Raw genomic sequence first — 19875 nt, 5'->3', positions numbered from 1 at the left:
GGTTGGCTTGTGCACTGCTCCCTCAAACAATCGGAGGCAGGCAGCAGCATTTGGGGGTGTCCTGGTGCAGAACACACATGTCCACTTGCCCTGGTGGATGTAACTTTGTTATCTCTGCTCTGGCCTTCAGCTGCAGGTTTAAGTGTTATGTAATTTTACTTATATATGCCAGTGTATTTTTCTCCATTTAATGTCTTTATATTTTCTATTGCCATAAAAGAGGTAACTGTAACTGTGTAGGAGGATGCATAGGGAATCACATGAGAGCTTTGGCCAATCAGGACCTCCTGCCCTGCCCCCATAGGTTTGTCTACAGGAGGAAGATTGGTTAGTTGTGAGTGTTAGCCTGGAGAGGAGAGTGAGTGGAAGTCCAGTCCAGACCTATGCTGTGAAACCTGTACTTCACCATATGAGGACAGGCATAAAATACCCAGTTGCTGCAAAGATTCCAGTTCCTGAGCAATATCATCCTTCACCAGGATCCTGTCGACTTGGTCGTCCATCTGTCAATTTCCAGTCAGCTTTTGGGACAAGTTAAAAGAGAGCTGTCGGCCTCATAGCCAAAGAAAAGGATAACATGAGTACAGATCCTCTGGCCACTCCAGTCCATACAAGTGCACCCTGGCGGTAAGCCCTTACATTGGATTCCACAAGTGAAGTTGCAAGAGTCAGTGATAGTCAACTCTCAAGTTAAGTCAAGCCTAATTCCAGCCAAGTCTCAGTCAGTCAGTCTAGTCACTTCAAGGCTAGCTCAATCAAGTCTGTCCACTTCAAGTGCAGACAAGTCAAGTCACATCATAGTCAAGGAGGACTACAATCCCAGAGTGCCAATACAGCAACTGTGGTTCCCTATAGCATCCTTTCGTGGAATTGCACAAGAATTGAATTGTCCTGTGTGTATTACTCTGTTGCAATATATGTGGTAAAGTTTGTGGTTTTCCTTACCCGGTGCTTGGCACCAGCAACGGCTTCATCCTTGTAGTGTGGTGGTTAACACTCCTGGTGTCACGAACTCTCACCATAGTCACTACACCCATCAGTGTACATACACACTACCATTAGCCACCACACATTGTTCCTCCTCAGATTCTGATTCATCCTGGCTGAGGGGGAAGTGTATGCACTGACCCCAAACACAGCAAGCTCTATGCAACGAGACCAGCTCCGGGAAGACAGTAGTGGTGGTAGGAGCAAAGGAGGTGAGTAAAAATAACTTAGAATACACTTTTAAGAAAGACAGGATAGTTTGAACCATGCCTTGATGCAAAAAAAGTTTCTGAAGACCTTAGAAGATGTTCTATAGAGATGCTGGAAAAGGCTACAAAAGCATTGCTAAGGAGCTGTGTATATATACACTGTTCAAACTGTCTACAAAAGGATAAAATTCTTGACTACTGCAGCTCTCTCCAAGAGTGAACATTCTGTTAAGATCACTCCAAAAACACAACAGGCAATCCGGAAATAGGTAAGAAAGAAACCAAATGTAATAGGAAAAGACCTAAAAACATTTTTGACTGCATAATCCTCTGTTCATGCCTCCACTATCAGAATAACCCAAAACATGGTGTTTATGGAATAACACCTGCTGCTGTCCAAAAAACAATATGGCCCATCTGAAGTTTGCCTAAGGTCACCTGGATCTTCCACAATGCTTCTGGGAAAATGTTGTATGAACAGATAAGACAAAGCTAACATTTTATGGGGAAAAGTAAGAATGGACACCAACAGATACTTTGGGGCTTTTTTGCTGCACCAGGATGCGGGGTGCTGATAGCCAACACCCCTGTTGATCAGCTGTTTGGCAGTGCTGTGGCTTCAGCGCTTACAAATGAATGAACAGAAACCTTGGTGCTTTTCCTTGTGCCCTGATGTCTGTGTATTAGGACGAGGAGAGGTCTGTATGTCTTGATGTCTGTGTATTAGGATGAGGAGAGATCTGTGTGTCCTGATGTCTGTGTATTTGGATGAGGAGAGGTCTGTGTGTCCTGATGTCTGTGTATTAGGATGAGGAGAGATCTGTGTGTCTTGATGTCTGTGTATTAGAATGAGGAGAGATGTGTGTCCTATCTGTGTATTAGGATGAGGAGAGGTTTGTGTGTCCTGATGTCTGTGTATTAGGATGAGGAGAGATCTGTGTGTCCTGATGTCTGTGTATTTGGATGAGGAGAGGTCTGTGTGTCCTGATGTCTGTGTATTAGGATGAGGAGAGGTCTGTGTGTCCTGATGTCTGTGTGTTCTAGGATGAGAAGAGATCTGTGTGTCCTGATGTCTGTGTATTTGGATGAGGAGAGGTCTGTGTGTCCTGATGTATGTGTATTAGGATGAGGAGAGGTCTGTGTGTCCTGATGTCTGTGTGTTCTAGGATGAGAAGAGATCTGTGTGTCCTGATGTCTGTGTATTAGGATGAGAACAGATCTGTGTGTCCTGATGTCTGTGCATTAGTGTGAGATAAAACATATAGGATAAGCATGCAGAGACAATGATCCTGAAGATGAGCACTGTATGATGACTGTAGAGGACACTTACCCAGTGAGAACAACCACAAAGTCCATCATGTTCCAGCCATTGCGTAGATAGGATCCTTTATGAAATGCAAACCCCAAGGCAATGATCTTGATTCCCGTTTCAAAGCAGAATATTCCAATGAAGTAAGGTTCTGTGTCATCCTGGGAAAATAATAATATTGTATGTCCCTAAGTGCATATATATTATCTGTCAGGGTCACCAATAAGATACATTTTTTGCGCTGTGTCATATGAAAAAATAAGAACACCCTATCCATTTTATATTTTTTAACCAATGTGAACAACGTTTAAAGAGTACCTGTCATCAACTAAAATTTCCCTGATCCCCCTCCCCATCTGTCCCTTACTCTAACTATGCCTATCCCTGTGTTTATTGAGGTTTAAAACGCAGTGGAAATACCTTTTTTTATCCCTCTTCATTAGCTCAGGAGCACTGTCTTTCTGAGGGGTGGAAGGAGGCGGGTCCCAGCAGGCATGATGTCACATGAAGCCTGGCCGGGACTCTGCTTCTGCCAGTCTTCCTGCATGCTGCTCTCTCTCTGCAGCAGTGTTTCCCAACCAGGGTACCTCCAGCTGTTGCAAAACTACAACTCCCAGCATGCCCAGACAGCCAACATCTGTCCGGGCATGCTGGGAGTTGAAGTTTTGCAACAGCTGAAGGCACCCTGGTTGGGAAACACTGCTCTGCAGTGTGCATACAGACTAAGTACAGGGGAGGGACGGCAGCCTCTGTCTCTCTCTCTACTGCGTCTCTCTGCACTAAAAAGTCAATGCTGAGAACCAGGGGCGGTGGGAGCAATTACAGAGGCAGTAATTAAGATGAATGTCAGGGGGGGGGGGACAGAGCAGGGAGTGCAGTGAGATAATACAATGTATAAGATAACGTGTGGTGAGGGGCAGGGAGAACACAGAGCAGGGGGGAGGGGGAGGTGACTGGCCTCTATTATATGAGAGGCATGTGCAGGCTTGTAACTCACAGTGCTGCTCCAGGCTGGGAGCGAGTCCTGAGCTGAGAGTACTGAACTTCCTGTGGAAGGACCAGAGCCCTTTCAGCATTAGTCCTAAAAGCTGTACACTTGCTATGAAAAGCATAGGAAGCTGCCTGTAGACCAGGCATAGAAGAGAGACCCCTAGTGGCCAAAAGTATAAAATGAAAAAACTGGTATGAATATTATTTTTTAATGAAAATATATTACAATATGTCTTCATTAATGATTATGAACAACATATTCAAAGTTTTTGTTGATGACAGGTAGTCTTTAATCTTTATTTGCAAAGCACTTAAAAAATGAAGGTGACAGAATTGAACAAAATCAATAACAAATTGACTTTACAAATGTATCATTAATAAAAATGTCACCGTTTGAAATGTACTTTCATGAAAAACATTCACTGCTGCTAAGTGAATACCGTATGTGCCTTAGGTCCAAAATTCTGTCTTTATGTTTCTTACAAGAACCTATTAATTTCAGCAATTTTGGCTGTCTAATCCAGTGTTTCCCATCCAGGGATCCTCCAATTGTTGCAAAACTACAACTCCCAGTATTCTGACCAAAAGCTATCACATATATATGAGTACCTTTGAACAGAGTCACCTGCACAGACATAGATTTAAAACATAAGATGCTGGCCTACTGCTCCCAACTACTATTTTATAATTGAGTTCTATGTAGACCAGTAAGCAATACCAGTGCGCAATTTCCCTGTAAGCTCCTGATAGTGGCGACTGCTTTAGACCAGCAAGCTTTGTTTTGCATCTTTGTATGTCATTGAGCTCTGACTGCTATAGACCTGCTGGGCAGTAGGAAATACACTGCACTTTTTGTTATGAGCAGACACACAGGACTTCCCAGCCGCAGCTCTGTGTGTGCAGTAAGGTTTGGAGGATCATGTTACTGTGACATGCTGAGCCCACCTTAAAACCTTACTGCACACACAGGGCTATGGTGGGGATGCCCTGTATGACTACTCATAGCAAAATGTGCAGAGTATTTCCCACTGGACAGTTTTTTTTGCAGTGTGAAATACATTGCATTTACGCTATATGTGACCCTACCCTTAAAGTGTATTTGTCCCTTATATGAAGTTCTGACATGTCATATGGATGGAACTATTTATAAAATTGATCTTGCATATTCCAAAGCAGTGGTCTCTGGAGGCCCACAGTCATACCAGTGTCAGGCTGGGTTTCCACTTGCTTTTTTTTTTTCTTTTCTAAAACACCTTAAAATAATGGCACATATGACGCACTCTGTTTTTTTGGTGAAAAGATGCCACAGCGAGATGTTAGGGATTTATGAAACTCAATAGGGATTTATGAAATACCCACTTGGCGTTTTTGTCTTTGCTGTTTTTCACTCCTATTTTTGTATTTTTCAGTGTTTTTGGGCTTAGAATGTTAAGACTATGGCATTTTTTTTCACTAAAATCGTGGGTGTTTTTTTTCCCATAGAAGTCTATGGGAGAGACAAACCACCATTAAAAATGCAATGTTGGTTTTACATTGGTCTTTTTTTTTTCATTTTTTTTTTCTATACTAAGGCAAAAACACCATAATAAACCCTGCAAAAACGCAGTTTGGCAGCCGGGCGTATATATAAAAACAAACAAAAAAAACACTGCCACCAAATTGTAAATCCTAGAGAATTCCAGCGATAGCATCTCCCATAATAATTCATGAATATTAGTGCCCAGACAAGCGATAACTATGTGGATAGAACATGTCTGGGGGTTAAATTGGTACTCTGGGGAACTAGATCCATAGCCCATCCTTTCCCTCTCATAATCCTATTTAATTGTCTAAATATAATTTATAAGATACATAGAGCAGTTTCCACTCTTTGGTTGTCACTTACATGCATGAAGTAAGGGAATGACATGTCCAGCCATCCACTCTGTCTCTGTCCAAATTCCTCTCTGAAAGCAGCACTTATCCTCCTGAGAGACACAGATCATGTGGTTTCTGTCATGCACTGATGAGTCATGCTCTCTTTAGTGCTGAGAACTGGGAGATGTGTGCAGCCTCAGCCAATCAAACACACTGAACCTCTCTCTGCTGCTCAGAGCAGGAGGGTGGGAGCTGCTCTCAGAGAGTAAGCTGGCTGGCAGAGCAAAGCTGCAATGATTGTAGGGAGATGTAAGCAAGGGGAAGGAAGGATGGCAAGAAATATCTAGCAGGGAACATATCCAGGTTGTGTGGTGGTTTTGGAGCTTTACAAACTATATATATATATAAACTTCCCTGGAGTAACCCTTTAAATGTGAGTGCAGGCGTGTAGTGTCCATGAAAAAAAAATTATTTTGCCAATAATAATATTTAAATTTCAACAATTGATTAAACAACAAAAACAAAGAAAAAACAAAACAACAACCATTTTTTGATGATACACTAGCAAAAAGCTTGTGTGAAATTTTTGATGTTGAATGAACTCTAACCCTTATAAATAAGGAAACTTACATCACCACACCCACTTTTGCACAACTGGAGTGACTAGTGTAAACCTTGGATCATTCTCATGTACCACACTTTGAATATCTAGTGGAAACTTTCGCACCAAAATTTTGGTGCAAAACACAACATTTTTAATGCTGAGTCTTGAATATGGCCCCCACTGTTAGGAAAACAATGTGCTATACAAATCATCTTGGAAGCTTTGTGCTAGAAATCAGAGGTGGTCCTAGATTATGTAAAACCCCAATTCGTTTTTCCAACATGTATCTATAACATTAATAATAAACAACATCCTTGTCTTTATTTCTCCCTTTAAATCATCTACAAGACATGTCCCAAGTGCATTTGATAGTAATGGTTATGACTAATCATTTTTATTTTTATTAAGGACACACTAAATATTATTTTGTAGATGACTCACTCAGTATCATCCCTCACTCCCCCCTATAAGTTTAAAAAAAACACGCAAGTCTTACCAGGCGCTCGGACATCGGAGTCTTGTCACCCTCTGGCAGATGTTGCTCCATTGCCAAAACAATGCAATTCGCTATAATAGTTGCTAAAATCATGTATTCAAAAGGAGTTAAGATTTCAGTTAAGGAAAAGATTATGTACTGAGGGAAGTGCAGAACACTCTGGTTATACAACAAGTTCAGCATCTTACCTTCATTATTCACAAATTACTTAAAGATCACTGAAAATACATAAAACTGAATATGTTAGCAATTTTATATATACTATTATATATTATTATATACCATACATAGGATACGCCAGTTAAATCAGCATAATTATTATTATTTTTTACATTAAAACTTTTTTTTAGGTTTAAACACCAACAAAACAAAATAATAATAATACTAATATAATAATAAATTGTATTATTACTATTATTATCAATATTAATTTAATAATAATTATTTATTTATATAGTGAACACAAAGTCCACAGTGCAGTACACTGTTCATTTAACTTGGTCCCTGTCCCCATTGGGGGTTTACTATCTTTATTTGCCTATCCATTTGTTTTGGCATGTGGGTGCAGACTGGAGTACACATAGAAAACCAAACCAAACACGGGAAGAACATACAAACTCATTGCAGATGTTGTCCGTGTTGGGATTTTAACCTAGAACCTGGGCTTTGCAAGGCAACAGTGCTATACCATGGATAGATGGAAAAACTTTTGATATAATGTAAATCAGTGTTTCTCAAGCTCGATCTCCAGTACCCCCAACAGGTCATGTTTTTTGGATTTCCTTAGTCTTTAATTATATCACCTGTGAAAGACTAAGGAAATCCTGAAAACATGACCTGTTGGGGGTACTTGAGGATCGCGCTTGAGAAACACTTATGTAGATAATACCATTATATCTATATTTGTAATATACATTGGTTAAAAAAATGTGTATATATTTGGGTGCAAAAATGTGTGTCTCTGTGAGGAGCCCTGGTAGTCCTCAGTGTACAGAGCCCTACTTGTCCTCCGTGCACAGAGGCCTGCTTGTCCTCCGTGCACAGAGGCCTGCTTGTCCTCAGTGTACAGAGCCCTGCTTGTCCTCCGTATACAGAGCCCTGCTTGTCTTCGGTGCACAGAGCCCTGCTTGTCCTCAGTGTACAGAGCCCTGCTTGTCCTCAGTGTACAGATCCCTGCTTGTCCTCAGTGTATAGAGCCCTGCTTGTCCTCAGTGTACAGACCCCTGCTTGTCCTCAGTGTACAGAGCCCTGCTTGTCCTCAGTGCGCAGAGCCCTGCTTGTCCTCAGTGTACAGAGCCCTGATTGTCCTCAGTGTACAGAGCCCTGCTTGTCCTCAGTGTACAGAGCCATTCTTGTCCTCAGTGTACAGAGCGCTGCTTGTCCTCAGTGTACAGAGCCCTGCCTGTCCTCAGTGTACAGAGCCCTGCTTGTCCTCAGTGTACAGAGCCCTGCTTGTCCTCAGTGTACAGAGCCTTGCTTGTCCTCAGTGCACAGAGCCCTGCTTGTCCCCAGTGTACAGAGCCATGCTTGTCCTCAGTGTACAGAGCGCTGCTTGTCCTCAGTGTACAGAGCCCTGCCTGTCCTCAGTGTACAGAGCCCTGCTTTTCCTCAGTGTACAGAGCCCTGCTTATCCTCAGTGTACAGAGCCCTGCTTGTCCTCAGTGCACAGAGCCCTGCTTGTCCCCAGTGCACAGAGTCCTGCTTGTCCTCGGTGCAAAGAGCCCTACTTGTCTTGGTGCACAGAGCCCTGCTTGTCCTCACTGAATAGAGCCCTGCTTGTCCTCAGTGTACAGAGCCCTGCCTGTCCTCAGTGTACAGAGCCCTGCTTGTCCTCAGTGTACAGAGCCCTTCCTGTCCACAGTGTACAGAACCTTGCTTGTCCTCAGTGCACAGAGCCCTGCCGGTCCTCAGTGTACAGAGCCCTGCTTGTCCTCAGTGTACAGAGCCCTGCTTGTCCTCAGTGCACAGAGCCCTGCTTGTCCTCAGTGTACAGAGCCCTGCTTGTCCTCAGTGCACAGAGCCCCACTTATCCTCAGTGTACAGAGCCCTGCTTGTCCTCAGTGTACAGAGCCCTGCTTGTCCTCAGTGTACAGAGCCCTGCTTGTCCTCAGTGTACAGAGTGCTGCTTGTCCTCAGTGTACAGAGTGCTGCTTGTCCTCAGTGTACAGAGCCCTGCTTGTCCTCAGTGTACAGAGCCCTGCTTGTCCTCAGTGTACAGAGACCTTCTTGTCCTCAGTTTACATAACCCCAATTTTCCTCAGTGTACAGAGCCCTGCTTGTGTTGTGTGGAGAGTCCTGCTTGTCCTCAGTGTACAGAGCCCTACTTGTCCACCTACACTTCCTGTATTTGGACTCCTCACAGAGACACACACAGGCAATAGCTGCAGGGACAAAAATATACAAATTTTTTAACCAATGTATATTACAAATATACATATAATGGTATCATCTACATTATATAAAACATTTTTTGTTAACAAAAGGTACACATTAAACATTTTTTAAATCAACTAGTGCCAGAAAGTTAAACATATTTGAAAATTACTTCTATTTAAAAATCTTAATACTTTCAGTACTTATCAGCTGTTGTATACTACAAAGGAAGTTCTTTTCTTTTTGAATTTCTTTTCTCGCTGACCACAGTGCTCTCAGCTGACACCTCTGTCCATTTTAGGAATTGTCCAGAGTAGGAGCAAATCACCATAGTAAACCTATCTTGCTCTGGACAGTTCCTGACATGGACAGAGGTGTCAGCAGAGAGCACTGTGGACCGACAGAACATAACTTACTTTGTGGTATACAGCAACTCATAAGTACCGGAAGGATTAAGATATTTAAATATTAAGGTTTTTAAATAGAAGTAATTTACAAATCTGTTTAACTTTCTGGCACCAGTTGATTTAAAAAAAAAAAATCCAGTTTTTCAGTGGAGTACCCCTTTAAAGAACATGTAATGAAGGAGAAGACAACGCGGGGAAATTTATCATGGTTTTGTTGTCACACAATTTTTCGCAATTGCTGTTTTTTCACTTTTCATAGCAACTTTTGCTTTAGATGTTTTTTCAAATATTTGTGTAGCTAAGCCATAGTGTGGTCAACTTTTTGCAGTGGTCAAGAATTCATCATGTGTGACTTGGTACACAATTTGTCGCAAAGCCCTCAATTTCTTGCAAATCTACAGCAGCCCACACCTGACTTACAAAACTGTCTCCGAACAGCATTTGTAAAATGTCACATATTTTGGTGCAATGAGCTAAAAAGTTGCAGGGTGGTATACTGTAGGGTAATTTGAAAAAAAGGTGTATAGGTGCAATATATTTATCACATGCCATGCACCCATTCATAAAGTTCGGTGCACTTACACCTTACCAATACACAAGTTAAAGAGTACCTCTCATTATCTTGTTAAATTTTATAATCCTTCCAGATCACTGCCCCCATCATGATAAAACACCCCCTGTCTTTATTTTTATTATTTTTTAGTTTTCTACCTTGATATTGCTCTGTAGTTTCTGCTCAGTCTCAGTCAGATTCATAGACTGGGAAGGGGTGTTACCCAGCAGGTAACATCTTCTGAAGCCATACAGGGGAGAACTTCCTCCCTCACTCTGCTACACACAGCCCAGAGCAGTTCAGTGTGAGATGAACTATGATTGGATAAGGCTGCACTCAGCACTCCAGGCTCCATTTCCTGATTTTGGAATTCTGCCAGGCCAGCAGAAGTCCAAAGTCCTTGCAAGAGATGGGGGAAAATGTGCTTTGGACAAGTAGGGCGACACCTAGTGGCAGATTTTTTTAACACAAATAAAACATAGTTAACTCCTGTTTTTTTTCTTTTTAACAAAGTACATTAGAAATATTTTATATTTACCATAAGGAGTGCAATAGCAAAAATTGTTCACCTACACCATCCTTGATAAATCCCCCCCCTTCCCCCATATTTTTACAGAGAATCAGTGTGCTAGACTTTGTTTTTTAATACAAGATGATATAAGGGGCATTCAAAAAAAACATCAGCACTTTAATGCTATTTATTTGAAAACAGATTATATTAATAAACTAATTACATTACAAATTTCTAATTGCCAGACAAAACAAGTGACATGACACGCTAGCACACAACCAATTACTATTCCACACATCTTTCCGTTTCAGACAAAAATATAAAAGTGCAGAAATTTTTATAACAACACTCATACAGTTACAAAAAAAAGTATGTGAACCCTTTGGAATTATATGGATTTCTGCACAAATTGGTCATAAAATGTGATTTGATCTTCATCTAAGTCACAACAATAGACAATCACAGTCTGCTTAAACTAATAACAAACAAAGAATTAAATGTTACCAAGTTTTTATTGAACACACCATGTAAACATTCACAGTGCAGGTGGAAAAAGTATGTGAACCCTTGGATTTAATAACTGGTTGAACTTCCTTTGGCAGCAATAACTTCAACCAAATGTTTCCTGTAGTTGCAGATCAGACTTGCACAACAGTCAGGAGTAATTCTTGACCATTCCTCTTAACAGAACAGTTTCAGTTCAGCAATATTCGTGTGAATCGCTTTCTTGAGGTCATTCCACAGCATCTCAATCGGGTTGAGGTCAGGACTCTGACTGGGCCAATCCAGAAGGCGTATTTTCTTCTGTTTAAGCCAATCTGTTGTTGATTTACTTCTATGCTTTGGGTTGTTGTCCTGTTGCAACACTTATCTTCAGTTGGGCTTCAGCTGGTGGACAGATGGCCTTAAGTTCTCTTGCAAAATGTCTTGATAAACTTGGGAATTCATTTTTCCTTCGATGATAGCAATCCGTCCAGGCCCTGACGCAGCAAAGCAGCCCCAAACCATGATGCCCCCACCACCATACTTCACAGTTGAGATGTTGGTGTGCTGTGCCTCTTTTTCTCCACACAGTGTTGTGTGTTTCTTCCAAACAACTCAACTTTGGTTTCATCTGTCCACAGAATATTTTGCCAGTACTGTTGTGGAACATCCAGGTGCTCTTGTGCAAATTGTAAACGTGCAGCAATGTTTTTTGGACAGCAGTGGCTTCTTCTGTGGTAGTCTCCCATGAAATCTATTCTTGTTTAGTGTTTTACGTATCGTAGATTCGCTAACAGGTAGTGTTAGCATATGCCAGAGACTTTTGTAAGTCTTTAGTAGTGTTGAGCGGCATAGGCCATATTCGAATTCGCGAATATTCGCGAATATATGGACGAATATTCGTCATATATTCGCCAATATTCGCATAGTCGTAATATTCTCGTTTTATTTTCGCATATACGAAAATTTGCGTATGCGAAAATTAACAAATGCGAAAATTAGCATACACAAAATTAGCATAAGCGAAAATTCGCATATGCAAATTTTCGCACACCAGTCTCACACAGTAGTATTAGAGCCTTCTTTACACCACACAAGCTGGAAGCAGAGAGGGATGATCACTGTGATGTGTACTGTGAAAAAAAAAAAAAAAAAAACGAATATTCGTAATTACGAATATATAGTGCTATATTCGCGACTTCGCGAATATTCGTGAATATTCGCGAAGTCGCGAATATAGCACTATATATTCGCAAATAAAATTCGCATTGCGAATATTCGCGAGCAACACTAGTCTTTAGAAGACATTCTAGGATTCTTCTTCACCTCATTGAGCAGTCTGTGCTGTGCTCTTGCAGTCATCTTTACAGGACGGCCACTCCTAGGCAGAGTAGCAGCAGTGCTGAACTTTCTCCATTTATAGACAATGGCCCTCATTTACTAAAGTCCAACCGACTCTTTTTCTCAGTTATTGCGCCTAAATTATAGTTGCAACGTCTGTGCGACTATTTATGCGACCAAATTTTAGTCGCACAACCGACACTTTAGAAAACATTCGGAGTGTTTTTTTTTCACTCTGAAATGGGCGTGTTTAATGCAAAAATGGTCGTTTTACCGACAAAAAACTAAAAATACTCGGAGTACTTCAAAAATCACTCGAGAAAAAGTGTGAGTTTGCCTCACACAATAACCGACAGCCAAGAGGCCGAGTGAAATTCCAAAAATGGAGTGATTTCTAACAAGGGACTTTTGTGAAAGTAACTTGTTTTATAACCTAAAAACATTTTGTACAGTTCAGCACTTTTATGAATAAAATATTGAATGCTTTTGTGATAGTTAATGTTTATATATTTTTTTTCTTTTTAACACATTTGCAATATTAGGTTTAAATCAATTTAACACTCAAGCTGATAAACAAGGATAATTGTTGTAATGTTTGAAAAATTATAACACATGAATACTTTTGATTCATGGAAACATTTTTAAACAAACAAAGTCTAAACCATTTTGACTCACACAACTAATTTCATTAGCTCGGAGTTTGTGCGACACAATTGACCAGTGCGACACAAAAAATCGTGCGACACAAAAATAACCGACATGTGCGACAGAATATTTAATAAGCCTGATATTGAAATCACTCCAGAATAAACACTCCAATCTTAGTAAATCAGGGCCAATATGTCTTACCATGGACTGAGGAACAGCAATGCTTTTGGAGATAATTTCATAACCCTTTCCAGCTTTATGCAAGTCTACAATACTTAATCGTAGGTCTTCTGAGAGCTCTTTTGTGCGAGGCATCATTCACATCAGGCAATGCTTCTTGTGAAAAGCAAACCCAGAATTGGGGGGTGTTTTTAATAGGGCAGGGCAGCTGTAACCAACACCTCCAATCTCATCTCATTGATTGGACTCCAGTTGGATGACACCACACTCCAATCAGCTCTTGGAGATGTCATTAGTCTAGGGGTTCACATAATTTTTCCACCTGCACTGTGAATATTTACATGGTGTGTTCAATAAAAACATGGTAAGATTTAATTATTTGTGTGTTATTAGTTTGAGCAGACTGTGACTGTGTATTGTTGTGACTTAGATGAAGATCAGATCACATTTTATGACCATTTTGTGCAGAAATCCATATCATTCCAAAGGCTTCACATACTTTTTCTTGCAACTGTATATAACTTATACCAACTGTACATATAGAATTATATATGGTTTATAGAACAATTGATGGCGCAAAGGGAACCTTTTAAATTATTTTATTGTATAAACATAACACTCGTGGTAGTGATTAAAATGTATTAGCCACCATACACTACTTATACTGCCGTATCCATTTATAAAGATGTATCACAAGTTGTAGTCCATATGTTCCTTTCGGCCACAGTATTTGTTAGTGCGTTTTTAAAGTGCATATGCGAATGTGCGTTTTCTACTTCTTATTCAAGGTGCGCTAGTATATTTGTGACCTCTCTTCTGTACGCGCCTCTCACACACCTTGATTGTCCATGTGTGGTAACCGTACTGGTTATGTGCATGTATTAACAGAAGTATTGGATGTGCTTTTATTATTCATAGAGGTATTCCGATTGTGTGCCTCTATAGCAACTTAATGTCCATCTGTTAATGGCAAATTATGTCACAGTCTTTTAGATATTGCACATAAAACGATGCATGTTGCACATTTATGATCATGTCTATTTAGATTATTGCACACACTTATTGCACATATTCCTTATTACACATAGCACTTATTGCACTTATCTCTTTTTCGGCTTCTTAAGTAGTTGGTGCTTCTAGTTTCTTTCGGATGGGAGCCTCTTTATAGATAATTGCCGGTCCGACGCGTTTCCTCTTACGATTCTTCCGGGACTTGTTTTCGGCTTTTTTTACTCCTCCTGTATCCTTTTTAGATGCGGCACTGATGACGGCCGTACTTCAAATGACTTCCCGCCGTGTTTTTATATCTGTAACTCCTCCTACTCCATAGTCACATGTTTTCCTCAGGTCCAATCATAATCTCTTACGTCAGGACTTTTCCTTCAGTATCTTTTACGATCTGGTTGGATCACCTGGGTGTTTTCGGGTGGGGAGTGTATACTATGCGCTCAGGTATGCTTTCCAGCCCTCGTTCTGAGCTCCGGTCTCCATCAATCAGGTAGGTGGCTTGCGTTTCATTCATTTTAACCCTTTATCATCTGGGATTTTCATTGTGCATTCTTTTCTATTCATTGGAAATTTCTGTTTTATGACACAAATATTCAATATTTTCAATGTTTGCTTGATTAATTCTTGTGTTGATTCTTGTGTTATTTTTTATGTTGGTTTATCTCGGGGTAGTTTATTTTGGGTTATAGTAATTGTTGTTGATCTTTTTGCAGTGAGTTACAGTAATTGTTGTTCATCTTTTTGCAGTGAGTAACAGGCTGATGTTATATTATTTTTGTTTATTTTATTTTTTTGTATAGTGGGACCGGCATGTTACATGCCGGTCCCACTATACAAAAAAATAAAATAAACAAAAATAATATAACATCAGCGTGTTACTCACTGCAAAAAGATGAACAACAATTACTGTAACTCACTGCAAAAAGATCAACAACAATTACTATAACCCAAAATAAACTACCCCGAGATAAACCAACATAAAAAATAACACAAGAATCAACACAAGAATTAATCAAGCAAACATTGAAAATATTGAATATTTGTGTCATAAAACAGAAATTTCCAATGAATAGAAAAGAATGCACAATGAAAATCCCAGATGATAAAGGGTTAAAATGAATGAAACGCAAGCCACCTACCTGATTGATGGAGACCGGAGCTCAGAACGAGGGCTGGAAAGCATACCTGAGCGCATAGTATACACTCCCCACCCGAAAACACCCAGGTGATCCAACCAGATCGTAAAAGATACTGAAGGAAAAGTCCTGACGTAAGAGATTATGATTGGACCTGAGGAAAACATGTGACTATGGAGTAGGAGGAGTTACAGATATAAAAACACGGCGGGAAGTCATTTGAAGTACGGCCGTCATCAGTGCCGCATCTAAAAAGGATACAGGAGGAGTAAAAAAAGCCGAAAACAAGTCCCGGAAGAATCGTAAGAGGAAACGCGTCGGACCGGCAATTATCTATAAAGAGGCTCCCATCCGAAAGAAACTAGAAGCACCAACTACTTAAGAAGCCGAAAAAGAGATAAGTGCAATAAGTGCTATGTGTAATAAGGAATATGTGCAATAAGTGTGTGCAATAATCTAAATAGACATGATCATAAATGTGCAACATGCATCGTTTTATGTGCAATATCTAAAAGACTGTGACATAATTTGCCATTAACAGATGGACATTAAGTTGCTATAGAGGCACACAATCGGAATACCTCTATGAATAATAAAAGCACATCCAATACTTCTGTTAATACATGCACATAACCAGTACGGTTACCACACATGGACAATCAAGGTGTGTGAGAGGCGCGTACAGAAGAGAGGTCACAAATATACTAGCGCACCTTGAATAAGAAGTAGAAAACGCACATTCGCATATGCACTTTAAAAACGCACTAACAAATACTGTGGCCGAAAGGAACATATGGACTACAACTTGTGATACATCTTTATAAATGGATACGGCAGTATAAGTAGTGTATGGTGGCTAATACATTTTAATCACTACCACGAGTGTTATGTTTATACAATAAAATAATTTAAAAGGTTCCCTTTGCGCCATCAATTGTTCTACATATTATTGGGAGACCTAACAATATACGGTACGGACAAGTACCTTAGTGTATTACGTATATATGGTTTATACCCAGCTTATACCAGCATGGTCCATATCACTGTATGCAGGAGATATATAACTTATACCAGCTGTACATATATAATTATGTACAGTATATACCCAGGTTATACCAGCATGGTCCATATCACTGTATACAGGAGATATATAACTTATACCAGCTGTACATATATAATTATATACAGTATATACCAGGTTATACCAGCATGGTCCATATCACTATATACAGAAGATATATAACGTATACCAGTGATACATATATAATTATATACAGTATAAACCCAGGTTATACCAGCATGGTCCATATCACTGTATACAGGAGATATATAACTTATACCAGCTGTACATATATCATTACATACAGTATATACCCAGGTTATACCAGCATGGTCCATATCACTACATACAGGAGATATATAACTTATACCAGCTGTAAATATATAATTATATACAGTATATACCCAGGTTATACCAGCATGGTCCATATCACTACATACAGGAGATATATAACTTATACCAGCTGTAAATATATAATTATATACAGTATATACCCAGGTTATACCAGCATGGTCCATATCATTATATACAGAAGATATATAACTTATACCAGCTGTAAATATATAATTATATACAGTATATACCCAGGTTATACCAGCATGGTCCGTATCATTATATACAGAAGATATATACATACATATATATATATATGCATAACATGCATATGTTGTATGTGTGTGTAATGTTTACATATAATGTATTCACAAATAATGTACTTATTTAACCCCTTTAATATACGTCCTGTGCCGGCTCCCGCCATATAACGCGGAATAACGCGGTGACCCCGCGTCATATTGGGTTGGTCCCGGTGGTCATGAACGGCCAGAACCCGCGGCTAACACCGGACATCACTGATGTGATGCCCGGTTTTAACTCTTCCGATGCAGCGGTCAACTTCGTGAAGCTGAAACCATCCCGGCAGCTCAGTCATGCTGTTCAGGACTGCCGCGATTTTGCGGCATCCCAAACAGCTTGCAGAACATGAGAAGGATCCCTACCTGCCTCCTGCATGTCCGATCGCCAAATGACTGCTCCGTGCCTGAGATCCAGGCAGGAGAAGGCGAGTGCCGGAAACACTGATAAATGCCATGTTAATGCATGGCAGTGATCAGTGTAGGAAATCAGTGTGTTCAATGTCAATGGCATACACGTCAAAAAATTCCAAAGTCCAAAATAGCGTATATTTGGTAACTTTTTATGCCATAAAAAATGAATAAAAAGCGATAAAAAAAGTCTGATCAAAACAAAATTGGTACCAATGAGCCCTCATACATCCCCATATGCGGAAAAATAAAAAAGTTATAGGGGTCAGAAGAGGACATTTTTACATTTATAAATTTTCCTGCATGTAGTTATGATTTTTTCCGGAAGTAAGACAAAATCAAACCTATATAAGTAGGGTAGTAGAATAAAGAAATGGTGTCATTTTTACCAAGAAATGCGCTCTAGAAACGGAAGCCCCCAAAATAACAAAATGGCGTTTTTTCTTCAATTTTGTAGTCGATTTTTGGATAAAATGACTAATGTCACTGCAAAGTAGAATTGGTGGCTCAAAAAAAAAGCCATAATATGGATTTTTAGGTGGAAAATTTTAAGGGTTATGATTTTTAAAAGGTGAGGAGGAAAAAAACAAAATGCTAAAACTGAAAACGCCGAGTCCTTAAGTGGTCAAAGAAGCAATGGGATTGGTTGCTATGGGCCACTGCTTCCCTGATCCTCCGCACAGGTTATAAATGTGTGTGTACATACATTTTTATGTAGATAGCATGCAGTGTTCTAAAACCGTATTTGTAAAATTGGTAGATTATTCTTAGGCATTACGGTACAGATACACATGGCAGCGGCAAAACAGTCAGGGAAGTTTTTTTTTATAATGTCCGTGTGGTTTTTGCAGGTAAAATTTCTGTTTTGTGCACATTAATAAACATCTAAAAACCACAGTAATTTGTGGTAAAATAGCTTTTTGTCTCAGTGTCTGTTTGCATTGTGGAAAACACATTTTTTTTATAATAAAATAATTTAAAGTGAATGTGTTAGCAGCCTGTTATTATGTAAAGGAAAGTCAAGTACTCATATGGCAAGAGCCAAGGGTTATGCCGACCCTCCCTAGTGATCGGCAGTTTGCCACAGACATAAGGTGTGTCCCATTGACTAACTGCATTTCTCTGGCAGATTCTACTGAAAGACTGAACATGGTAGATCTTTGGTCAGAATCCAATTTCTTGACCGGTCAATGAGGGGCTGGGATGTGAGGGCGAGTGAGGAGGTATGCCATGCTGTGGCACTTGAGCAGTTTGGTTCTGCTTTCTGGACACTTGACTGAGAAATAGATTTCACAAGTTTGGCTGTCACCATTAGCTTCAGGGAGGGTACAGTTTAAATTTATACCCTAACATCTATCCAATGGTGTCTGCAGATATCGGCAGAAAATACAGCTGACAGATTACCTTTATTTTAATTTTCAGTGACATCATAAACTCCGGGTTGCCCTTTTTTTTTCACAAACCACAACTTGCATTGTACTGTACTACCTTAAAGATTTTTAGGTCTCTCAAGCAAATATGAACATGACTTTACAAAATTGTTGTATATTCGAACAAGCTTTAAAAGCCGTATTCTTCTTTTCTAACCGTATGGACATGCCATAAGGCAAATGTCAAACTTTTCTAATGGTTCATTATTTTAGTAAGCAGGTAGCTGACATTGCACACCCATTTTCTTTACCAATTGGTACTTGATGTCTAATCTACAGGGGTCCCTAAGCCCTCTGACCTTGTGATTCCTCATGCACATCTGTAAGGCTAAGTTTCCACTTTTTTTTTTTTTCGTTTCCCCCAAAAAACGCCAAATCGGCCCCCATGGCGTTTTTTCATTAAAAAACGCTGTGGCCAGATGTTATCTGTAAATCAATGAGAAATCGCAAAATTATTTTTCCACTTTGTGTCTTTCAGTTTGGCAATTATTTATTTATTTATTTATTTTTTTATCCTTTTGGCCGTTTTCACTCTTTTTTGTCATTTTTCAGCTCCTTGGCGGTTTTGCAAAATTACAGCATGTTGAGCCTATGGCATTTTCCCCCCTGAAATCGTGGTGTTTTTCCCTAATAGAAGTATATGGGGGTAAAAAAACGCCAAGAAAAATGACATGTGGGTTTTAACTTTGGCGTTTTTGCAGGCAGTTTTTATTCCTTTTTGGACTTTAGCGATCCAAAAAAGTGATTGTGATACCTTTTTTAATAAAATTTTGTAGGGTACAATTAAGAAAATATATATAAAAGATATAGTAGTGATGGAACAAATCCTATCTAATTAAATTTTTCCTGCAGAGAGCTGTGTTTGGCCGGAAGGTTCATGCCAATCACAACTCTCTGTGGTAAAATATGAATGGGTGTATATATACATCAGTGCAGGGGACCATAGAAGAGCGGCCGGCCGCATCTATACATTATACAGGAGGATCGCAACGGGTGTCAGGAGTGACACCCGGGGCGATCTGTCTATTAGTACAGGAACTACTAATTCCATCATGGAACAGCGTGTAGTTAGTACTACCTAAAAAATATATATTTTTTAAAGTGAAAAACACACACGCACTACATTTTTGTTACTGTCGGCTACATTTTTAGTGCCCTGCCCCCACACATAAATTGATCCCTGTTTAAAAATGAATAAACATTTTGTTATAGAAAATATAAATTCCATTAAATACATTTTTTTCCCATCA

General features: G+C 39.7%; 2 protein-coding genes across 16 annotated transcripts in view; one reads left to right on the top strand and one right to left on the bottom strand.

Annotated features, from left to right (window-relative positions):
* Positions 1 to 19875, top strand: part of LOC130367694 (surfeit locus protein 4-like) — a 644664-nt gene that overhangs the window by 435077 nt on the left and 189712 nt on the right. The gene's annotated exons all lie outside the window — the stretch shown is intronic.
* Positions 1 to 19875, bottom strand: part of CACNA1A (calcium voltage-gated channel subunit alpha1 A) — a 358458-nt gene that overhangs the window by 264590 nt on the left and 73993 nt on the right. For all 8 annotated transcript variants that reach the window (XM_056570294.1, XM_056570295.1, XM_056570298.1 and 5 more), the window contains exons 2-3: positions 6453 to 6559; positions 2527 to 2666 (exon numbers count right to left, since the gene is read on the bottom strand). In XM_056570294.1, the coding sequence (XP_056426269.1) occupies positions 2527 to 2666; positions 6453 to 6559 (247 nt within the window). The remainder of the gene's footprint in view (positions 1 to 2526; positions 2667 to 6452; positions 6560 to 19875) is intronic.

The sequence above is a fragment of the Hyla sarda genome, chromosome 4, assembly GCF_029499605.1.
Source record: "Hyla sarda isolate aHylSar1 chromosome 4, aHylSar1.hap1, whole genome shotgun sequence".
NCBI classification, from domain to species: Eukaryota; Metazoa; Chordata; class Amphibia; order Anura; family Hylidae; genus Hyla; species Hyla sarda.
Note: the sequence above shows the minus strand (reverse complement) of the source record. Positions and strands in the feature narration are given on the sequence as shown.